The sequence below is a fragment of the Leguminivora glycinivorella genome, chromosome 18, assembly GCF_023078275.1.
Source record: "Leguminivora glycinivorella isolate SPB_JAAS2020 chromosome 18, LegGlyc_1.1, whole genome shotgun sequence".
In the NCBI taxonomy this organism is placed as follows: Eukaryota; Metazoa; Arthropoda; class Insecta; order Lepidoptera; family Tortricidae; genus Leguminivora; species Leguminivora glycinivorella.
The window spans coordinates 11,989,484-12,000,454 of record NC_062988.1 but is presented as its reverse complement, the minus strand read 5'-3'; the positions used below and the strand labels follow the sequence as shown (position 1 = coordinate 12,000,454).

Genomic DNA, 10,971 nt, shown 5'->3' with positions numbered 1-10,971 from the left:
TTAAATTGATTTCTACAAGTTGTATGGCGGCTATTTCAACATGCATTTCTATAGAATAACTGCACAGGTCGAGCCTATCTATAGCTGTGAGACTATGATGCGCATAAATACACACACCGCCGTGCTGCCTAGTTAAACGGCAGTATTTAGAACTTAAAACATAATTATTGATATTAGTCACTGATAACTCGTTCGATAACAACCAATGCTCAGTAAGTAGTAAAAGATCGTAATTTATACCACCTTGTAGTAGGCATTCAATTTCAGCAGTTTTGTTACGAAGACATCGCACATTTTGTAGCAGTATGTGTAATTTACGTTCGCACGCACTACAGGTTTTTTCCTTGTTGTTGTTCGGTGGCTGGCGAAGCGCAGACTGCTGAACCGCGCCCGGCGCGGCGGGAGCGGGCGAGAAACCAGTTAGCAAATCTCACACCCGGGGGCCACGCAGTCGGCGAGGTCAAGCGCTCGAACAAATTCTCAGGAATACCTATTATAAATGAAGCGTGCCTTGTGGAATTAATCTGCCGCTTTTCCACGTAGTAGTCATTCGATTTTTCAATCTTGTTTAAGAACTGTAGGATGTTATCTGTGGTCGTTTCTGGGTCGAAACGCCAGGCCTGTATATATTTAATTTGCTGCACAGTCTTTATTGTGTCATCCGCTTGTCCCGCTCCTGATATTACAGAATTTCTTCTCCTGTTCTTTTTGCTAGTGACCTTTTCCCATTTCTGGTTGTCCGCTTCGATTTCAACATTAAACTTCGCCTGTTGAGGTGAATTTAGGTCCAAGTTAGAGTTGTCGCTATAGGGCGAGTCATTGATAAGCGGTGTGAACGCCGTTTTAGTGGCCACAACTGTCGTCGTTGCATTTCGGTTGTCATCGGGAATTCGGCTATCAGGTGATGAGTCGTCAATCTTCGGGGCGGGTCGCACGGCTTTCCTTGTCCCACTCGAGAGTTTGGATATGCTTGCGGCTGCACTTGTCTTCGCCAGCCGCGGAAGTCGTTGAGATTCACTGGGCTGCGCATGCGCGGGCGCCGGCGCTGAGACGGGTGGCGCAGGCGTAGTCGACAGCGATTGGCGGTTAGCTTTTGAACCGATTCCGTCTTTGTTTTTGCATAACTGACAAATGTTCGTTGCCTGGTCTGATAATATGCGATTTTGTTCGGTTATCTTGCCTTCAAGTACCTGTACTTTACTCACAAGTGACGTTACGGTTGTTTTTAACTCGCGTATAAGGTTTTCGAGTGGTTTAGTGGACATTTTAACAAAATTTTAAATAAATACGCGGAGTGCAATGGATGTGCAACCGAACTTCACCCTGAATATCTTATGACACCATATAGTCGGGACAAACAAGCAGATTAAGCAGAGCTCGTAGAACTATAGAAAATACTTTTGGTGTATTAGTTAGTAAATTTCGGATATTCGAGAAACCTATCCCGGTATTGCCAGAAACTGTGGATAAAATAATAAAGACATGTTGTGTCCTGCATAATTGGCTGATAACTATTTTTCAAAAAATCCAAATGAGGCAACCAAGGAATTTTTGAAATATACAATTCATTAGTTGCCATACCCGTAGTATTAGATTTTTTTGCCTTTAACAACTCATTGTTGTAAGTGTTTCGAAGTGATCGTATTTTACCAACAACTTCTTTGACATTTTGCATCTCCATGGCTTCCATAATTGATTTGTATGCAGTATCTCGGGCATCCCTATTTTTATATTGTAGGTGTTTCGGGTCCCAGAGACACTCTTGTCGGTGATATGCATTGATGAATTGTATATTTTTATCTGTGCTCCATCGTTGGCTTGCCATTTTCAACGTTTGAATCACGCACACTGATAACAATACGCACGTCCGTACACTGCAGGCGCTTTCGCGACACTAGTTTCACGTTGCATCTTCACTATGAAATTAGTTGCATGACACTAATTTCACCAAAAAATCGCGCAGGGCACGAAACTCATTTGCATTCATGAAATTAATGCATGCATTACGAAAGTATTAAATTACACGTGAAAATGATGGTAAAACTAATGTCGCGAAATTAATTTCATGCCACTAATTTCATAATGTAATTCCGGCTTGATTGCGAGACAGCGGGTCGAAACAAGACCGATTTTTAATATAGAGATTTTAGGCATAAAAGGCACTGGTTTAGTCGACATGGGTGCAAAACGGTGCGTCGCGGGTCACACGCTGTATACTCTCCTTCTACGTCGGAACCATCCGCTCCGCACTATAACGCGTAATATTAAATTGGCCGATGGGGTTTCGCGTACAATACTTGATACGGTATTACAGGTACGATTAGAACAGGTAATGGTAAAGATTCCGTTCTTAATTTTTCCCCACGCGACTAACAATGAAACGTTGCTAGGTATCGATTTTCTTACTGCTGCGGGGGTCGATATTGATTTCTCCGAGTTGGTATGGTGTTTCAGCAGGAACCGCACGGTTCAATACAAACTGTGCTTCGAACCTACTTCGCCTAATGTTGCCTGTGCTACCACAGACGTCCTTCGCGATGACGAGGGAAGTCATCTTACACCAGCTGAGCGTCAGGCGCTTGCTGGCATACTTACCAGGCACGCCCATGTCTTCACACCAGGGGGAGCTCCGACACCTTACGCCGAACATCGGATAGAAACAGGTGAACATCCTCCGATATTGAGACGATGAGGTAGTATATCGTCTCAATCCAGCTAAGAAGGAGCTGATGAAGAAGGAGATTGATAAGATGCTAAAAGACGACATCATTGAAGAATGCGAGTCCGCTTGGAACTCACCAGCTCTCATGGTGTCAAAGGCAAACGGTGAGTTCGGTTTCTGTGTGGACTACCGTCGCTTAAATGCAATCACCAAGTCGGATACTTACCCGATGCCACGCATCGATGACTTGTTACAAAATACGAAACGAGATTGCTACATGAGCACTCTTGACCTTCGTTCATCCTACTGGCAGGTAATGTTAAGGGAGACGGATAGGGACAAAGGCTCATTCGTCTGTCCTTTAGGGACTTATCGCTTTAAGCGTATGCCGTTTGGTTTGAAAAACTCGCCGGCTACGTTCCAAAGGTTGATCGACCGCCTACGTTCCTGCTCAGCTTTAAAAGACGTAACTGTCCTAGCTTACTTAGACGACCTTCTAGTCATCTCAGAAGGTTACCAACGTCACTTACAAGACCTCGAAGCAGTTTTCAAACGCTTGACCGAGTTCAACCTCCACGTAAATAGAGGAAAGTGCGCTTTCGCACGTGAAAGCGTGAAGTATCTCGGCCACGTGATAACGCAGCAAGGCGTTTCCACCGACCCTGATAAGGTGAGTGCTATTCTCGAGATGAAGGAACCAGGTACCTTAAAGCACCTGCGAACCTTTCTACAAACGTGCCCTCGAGCTCAAGCGTCTTCTGACCACAGCTTCAATTTTGGTGCTAGCCGATTTCAGTCGTCCCTTTATTCTCCGCACAGACGCGAGTAACTACGCTCTGGGAGCGGTGTTATTGCAGGGCGACGGGAATGAAGAAAGGCCAATAGAATACGCCAGTCGTCTTCTCAACGCAGCGGAGCGTAATTACTCCACAACGGAAAGGGAAGCACTCGCCGTGGTGTGGGCCGTAGAACGGTTTCGGTCTTACCTTGATGGCCAGCCAGTCGTCATTGGCAGTGACCACCAGCCCCTCCGTTGGCTGCTATCACTGAAGTCACCAGCAGGCAGGTTAGTACGTTGGGCCCTGAGGCTCCAGGCCTTTGACATCCGTTTTGAATACACTCCAGGAAAGGCGAACGTGGTAGCTGATACGCTGAGTAGACCTCATTTGTATTATTTAAAAACGCTTCGTTCTGAAAGGGCGTAAGTACATAGCTAGCATAAAACACTATACGGCTGTAGTCAACTCACAAAAAAAAAGTAAAAGTATACTGTATCTGTGAATGTCAGCGATTACTTGACAGTGACATTTTTCCATTGTGTTTGACACGGAAGTATATAACTAATGCCGTATTAAATTCTGCATAGTTTTATTCATGTTATTTCTTCAAACTATTTTTAGGTTATGTTTATATCATAGTGATGTGTAAATTGTGTAATTTTTATCGACGTCAGGGATAATAACCCTATCGACATTCATTCAATAAAAACCGGCCAAGAGCGTGTCGGGCCACGCTCAGTGTAGGGTTCCGTAGTTTTCCGTATTTTTCTCAAAAACTACTGAACCTATCAAGTTCAAAACAATTTTCCTATAAAGTCCTTATAAAGTTCTACTTTTGTAATTTTTTTCATATTTTTTAAACATACGGTTCAAAAGTTAGAGGGGGGGGGACGCACTTTTTTTTCCTTTAGGAGCGATTATTTCCGAAAATATTAATATTATCAAAAAACGATCTTAGTAAACCCTTATTCATTTTTAAATACCTATCCAACAATATATCACACGTTGGGGTTGGAATGAAAAAAATATCAGCCCCCACTTTACATGTAGGGGGGGTACCCTAATAAAACATTTTTTTCCATTTTTTATTTTTGCACTTTGTTGGCGTGATTAATATACATATTGGTACCAAATTTCAGCTTTCTAGTGCTAATGGTTACTGAGATTATCCGCGGACGGACGGACGGACGGACGGACGGACGGACGGACGGACGGACGGACGGACGGACGGACGGACGGACGGACGGACGGACAGACAGACATGGCGAAACTATAAGGGTTCCTAGTTGACTACGAAACCCTAAAAAGGACATGAATGTTTATTGGCATGCATCACAGACCTGGTAATGTAACAGGTCTAGCGAACTCAACCATTAATATTTTTAGTTTTTCCAGATATTCTCATAGATGATTAAAAGGGGTGTGTAATGATTGTTATACATTTTTTTGGTATAGTAACATTTGATATAACAACATTTGATATATTTTTAAAGGATATAATCACTTATTTGACATAATTAACATTTGGTATAACCAGAAAATATCTACTTTTATTTTGTATAATCCGTATTTCGTATAACACTTATTTATAATAACCGTTATATGGTATAACTATCTATTCATATACGACTAGTATAATATAACTAGCAAAAGGTATAAAACATTTCATGAATTAATTTTATACTTTTTTGAAGGGATCACAGTTCTAACCTAACCTAACCTACTTTTCTGTCAGTACATATAAATATAAGAATAAATAAATAAATTATTGTAAAAATGTTTTAATTCTAACTGTGCGTTAGAAAGAATTTGTGTTATACAATTTATTTATTATCGGAAATAATCATTATATTCAAAGTATGTTATAATAAATGTTTTTCGAAAAATTGATCACTATATTAAATAAGAATTATACAATTTGTTAGTATATTATTTGTTGTTATATGATTCAATAATTATATCAAATGATCATTATAACGACTAAAAATATATCAAAAAAAGTTATATCGATCGATACGCACCCGATTAAAAGAAACTAAAAATAGTTAAAACTATTGAAATAATAAATTATGTCACCTACATTGCCGTTTGTTTGATTTTACATTTAGTAGAGAAGATATTATTGAGGTAAGTAGATTCTGAGTGGTGGACTTCACATGAGATAGATGCTAAATAAAAGTATTTTACTTAGGTCTTTGTGTAAAGAGAATAGAAGAATGTATTGATTTCTCATATACTCGTATTTTTTACACATACTATTTAGGCCGATATTGCACTATCATAAAAATCACATGATCACAGACAATATCCCGTCCTTTTTTCTTCGCGTCAAAGAAGAAGGGAAACATACACATCTATGATGAAATATATATGATAATGTGATATGGGCCTTAGTAAGAGAAGAATAATGAGCGGTACTTAATACCTACATAGTATTAAGTACATAAACAAACCATTTATTTGCAATCCGTAGGTATGGTTAGATTGGTTAGCCAAGAATACAGTATGAATATGTGACTTTCATGGTCAAAAAGCCATAATAATCCTAATGAAATATTTATTATAGATATTGTATGTTTTCGTTACTTTTATATGTATCAAGTTTATATTATTTTAAGGTGAGAACATAAGTAAGTGTGTATTTTATCGATAATCGAATCGACAAAGTAACATCCCTAGCAAAACAAGAACCTACTGACCACCTACCAAAAAGAGAAATAACTAGCATATATCCATCCCTTTTCAATACATTATCTAATTCATAAGAAGTCAAGGATAAATATATGCATTTCACAAGCTTTTTTATTAGGGAGGCTTGGTTTATTTGACAATTTCAAGGCGTATTTTTGAAGCTTTTAATCTTGCGTGCATATTTTCGAGTTTGCTATTCATCTAACACAATTTATTTCATTGGGTGCCATAAAAACATAAACATTTACGATTTGGGACGATTGTTTAATGTATACTTATATTTTAATTCAATCGACCCATTTATGCCTAGATATATTGCAAATAACATTAAATAATTATGACAAATCGCGTAACATATTAAGGTTTTTGAACGTGTTTGCATTAAGAGACGACTCTAATTTGACAGAAGACGCGTTTCGTTCCATTCTTTTTTCAAATTATAAACCATTTTATAAATTACTAGCTTTTACCCGCGGCTTCGCCCGCGTAATAAAAGTATTCATTAAGATTTTCATTTGGATCCGTAGGTTTCTCTGTAGGTATCTGCGATTATTTCGATTGCACATAATACTTTTGCTTGCAATGATTGTAGAAATATTACACATCGACCACAGCGTAGGTAATTCTATATACGCTGGAGAAACCTTTATAAACATCCCACATAGCCCGTATTTCGACACTTTGATCGGTGGGTAAAAAGTACTTTTTTCTATTATCCCTTACAATTTTTTACATTTTTCTTATACTTATCGCAAACGTAATCTTCAAGCAAGCAAACAACGATCGTCTTAGAGCACATTGATTGTAAGAGACCGCCGACCGATTATCCGTATCCCTCTAACGATACCCATATTATCCGTATCCGTATCCGCATCCGTATCCGTATCCGTATCCGTATCCGTATCCGTATCCGTATCCCTATCGCTATCCCTATCGCTAACGCTATCGCTAACGCTATCGCTATCGCTAACGCTAACGCTATCGCTATCGCTATCGCTATCGCTAACGCTATCGCTATCCCTATCCCTATCGCTATCGGTATCCCTATCGCTATCGCTTTCCCTATCGCTATCCCTATCGCTATCCCTATCCCTATCCCTATCCCTTATCAAGATAACACTTTAAGTTCTCGCGCTTTGTACACATATTTAAAGTCACATACAGGTCGAACGCGATTAATTAACATTATTTTTACCTTTTTTCCCAACGTTTCGGCCAGGTTGCACTGGCCGTGGTCGCGGAAGACTGACGTCCCAGCTCCCAGCAAAATGTCACCGGAGATGTAAACAACACAAAACTACCCGATATTAATTTATATAAATGTTTGGGGTAGACAAATAAATATAATCTACCCGCTTTTAGTTAATGTTTATTTCTCACCGCACGACACACAAAAAAAAAAGAAAAAAAGGTAAAAATAATGTTAATTAATCGCGTTCGACCTTATCAAGATGTTTAATGATTTCTTATCAAGTGCTAAAATATAAAGTTTCATGGTTTTATCTTTTAAAATTAACCCTTAATAGGGCATGGTAGAACTATGCAAGCCTGATTAACTTTTACTGCAAATTTAGCAATTAGGGTCCTAAGGGATTCAGAAAAGCATATCTGTAATATTGTAGGAAGTTTCAGTTTTTCAGGAAAACATGTGGGAACATATATCCGGTTGCCTTGTAAGAACTACACCTGTAAGTTTAATATGAGAAACTGTTTCTAATTCATTGTGAAGTATATACTTTCATATTGCATGATAACTTGATAGCAGTGACATTATATAGATTGCCAATTGATAAAGTAATAAAATATTAATAGATTTTATATGTTTTTATTCACTATTGTGGAAATTGTAAAAACAAGGAGCTGCACATAAAGGAACATTACATAAATCACAAAAGTATTTTGTTCTTTGTTCTTTAGCTCGGGTGCTACACACTCTACATCTCCTAAATTTGCCCAAACTAGGCATATGCATTCCAACATTTGCTTTTCTAATTTCATCTGGTACCGAGTTTATACCACCTCTTTTTGTCTTGAAGATGGGAGGTAGACATTTTCTGCTGGAATAGTTGTTTATCAGCCCCCTGCCTAGTCTAAGGCGAAACTCTTTATGGGTGTTTCTTCTTTCGGAATGATGTGTCATATATATAATATATGAATTTACTACTGCTGCTTCACACAAGAACCAAAAGAGTCTGTGCCAAGACTTACGTGATTTGCGGCCGAGAGGGTATGATGCCCTGAAGTGATCAAAATGGTCAACTCCTCCCATATAATGGGTATAGTTTTTGATGGCAAGGGGGCAATACATTTGCTTTTGTGTGCCATCTTTTTGTCTTCTTTGTATTGACTCTACTGATCGAGGATCAAAGGCAGTAGACGCAACAAAAACATCCTTTGTGGCTTTCCATTTGTGCACAGATATTGGATTACAATACTGATAAATAAACTCCCCTGGTTTTAATGCTGTTTCTTTCTTGGTTTCGCGAGTTTGATTCTTTCCTGTTAGTAAATCTGGTAAACCTTTTCGGTTCGTTCTTATTGTTCCCACAGCATAAATTTCTCTTTCATAAAGAATCTCCAGTAAAGGTAGGCTAGTAAAGAAATTGTCAAAAGCCACCAAAGTGTGGCGTGGCAAAGATTCAGATAAATCCAATATTACTCTAGCCCCCAAATTTTCTTCAGTTGTGCTATCAACTTTGCCAGTATATATTTGAAATTCATACAAATAGCCTGTCACGGAATCTGCTCTAGCCCAGCATTTGTAGCCTCGTTTTATTGGCTTCTTTGGCATATACTGTTTCATACTGCTTCGGCCTTTAAATTTAATCATGCATTCATCAATAGAGTTGCAATCAGACACTAATACATTTTCCTTAAATTTTTTGTTGAGAATGTCAATAGCGGGTTGAACTTTAGCCAATTTGTTGTAATTTGCAGAGCTGCGTGGAGCTTCACTTGTAATGTCTGAAATATGGAGATTTTCTGTTATTTTCTTGAACCTCTTTACAGGCATAGCTCTACTTATCACTGGGTTCTTGTAAAATTCATCTGATGACCAGTACAAATTTATATCTGGCAGGGGATTAATGCTCATAAGTATAATCATGCCTAAATATGTTTTCATTTCTTCTGTTGTTATATTTGTCCATGATTTAGACTGTGTATGATTGGCATAAATATTTGTATTATTAACCATAATGGCAATCAATTCTTCTGGAAATAAATCAACAAAGTAATCAATAGGTTGACTTCGATTAGTGTAGTTTTTGATTAACTGCATTTCTCTCTGAAAAACAGGCCAAGTGATGTCTTCATGTAGAGAGGACCAGTTCCTTGTTTTGTTTTGTAACTGAGCAAATATCTGTCTATTGAAAGGCAATGTTGGCTCGGTAATATTTTGTACATGTAAATCTGATACAGCCGTGTCTGGTACTGAGGAAGAAGAGCTTGTTTGAGCTTGATCTAATAATATTGGTGTGGTATACACTTCTACTTCTGGCATAGAAACATCTTGTGTCAGGGAAGGAGCTGGACTACTTGATTGGGTTTCTTGAATTTGTGACAAAAAATTATTAATTGTTGGATGATCTACACTCTCTTGAACTTCTGTTACAGCCTCAGATTCATTCCCCAATAAACTGTGTAAATCTTCGATTGAAATTTGCTGCAACTCATCCAAGCGATGATTTAAATTCATTTGATAAGAATCTGTAGCACCCATCTCATCGTCAGAGTCTTCATCCTCAGATGAAAATATAAGAGTAGACAGTGCATTTTCCACCTCACTATCACGAAGAGATCTCTGAAATGAAACATATATCGTTATACGCTTGAAATAACATTAAATTAGAGCAGCTCAGATTACATCTGGTTTTATTAGAATGGTCATATATTAGTTAAGCAATTCCTTGCTTAATTGTTGCGGTGATTGAAAAAAATGTTTTAGTAACGGACTTTAACATAACGTTACATAAACGGGCAACATGAAAATAGTTCCCACAAGTTTTACCATGAGATACTCTAAACGGGCAACAGTCAAATATTTCCCACTTACTTTGAGGAAACGAAACTGGTATATGATTATGTGTTTAGTCAATAAAATTCTATAAATGTATAAACTAACTCAAATTGTAATGAAAATTATCAAAAACCCGTACTTACCATATTTTTTTTCCACATTATTACAATTTATAACATTCGCAGAGCAAAAAAACAACAACCGGCATATTTGTTTGTGACACATTTGACAGTGACAGTGACATTTCATTTTGCATTCCGTTTCTTGCAGTAAAATTTGGTAGGGTTATAGATAGCGTATTCAAAAGTAAGTGACATTGACATTTTGTGGGAATATACTTCAAGTTGGCCTTTCATGACATCCAAAATTATGTGGGAATAGTATTCCCCTTGCCTTATTAAGGGTTAAGAAATCCCATACAAACTTTCAACCTCTTTTTCAACCCCTTCATCCCTTTTTTTTCGAAATAAAAAGTAGCATGTTCTTTTCTAAAGATTGTCTGTTCCAAATTTCTCAAAATCGGGTGCGTGGTTTAAGCGGGAAAGCGTAACAGACAGACAGACAGACAGACAGACAGACAGACAGACAGAGTTACTTTCGCATTTATAATATTAGTATGGATAGTATGGATGTTTAATATGACTAAACGTGAACAAATACATAAGAAATATCAATGTTTTAAATATTAATGCAATAGTATGTTTATAGTTTTATTCCGTCTTAGTAAACTAGACTAATATTAAAACAACTCGGTAAGTAGTCGTAAAATGGAACGTTACGGTTTACATATTAACAGCACAATTAGACATATTAATAGTCAT

General features: G+C 37.9%; 1 protein-coding gene across 1 annotated transcript; it reads right to left on the bottom strand.

Annotated features, from left to right (window-relative positions):
- Positions 1-329: 329 nt before the first annotated feature.
- Positions 330-10,342, bottom strand: LOC125236142 (chimeric ERCC6-PGBD3 protein-like). The gene is made up of 3 exons (XM_048142842.1): positions 10,294-10,342; positions 8,563-9,934; positions 330-1,045 (listed from the first exon to the last, which is right to left on the bottom strand). The coding sequence occupies exons 1-3, from the start codon at positions 10,309-10,311 to the stop codon at positions 330-332; spliced, it is 2,106 nt and encodes a 701-aa protein (XP_047998799.1). The 5' UTR covers positions 10,312-10,342.
- Between the last annotated feature and the right edge of the window lie 629 nt (positions 10,343-10,971).

Bases quoted from the DNA above. Each gene is read 5' to 3' on its own strand.
- LOC125236142 (XM_048142842.1), bottom strand. The intron at 1,046-8,562 runs GTAATCCAATAT...CACCCGTCTCAG, and splicing joins GGAGTTTATTTATCAGTATT to CGCCGGCGCCCGCGCATGCG.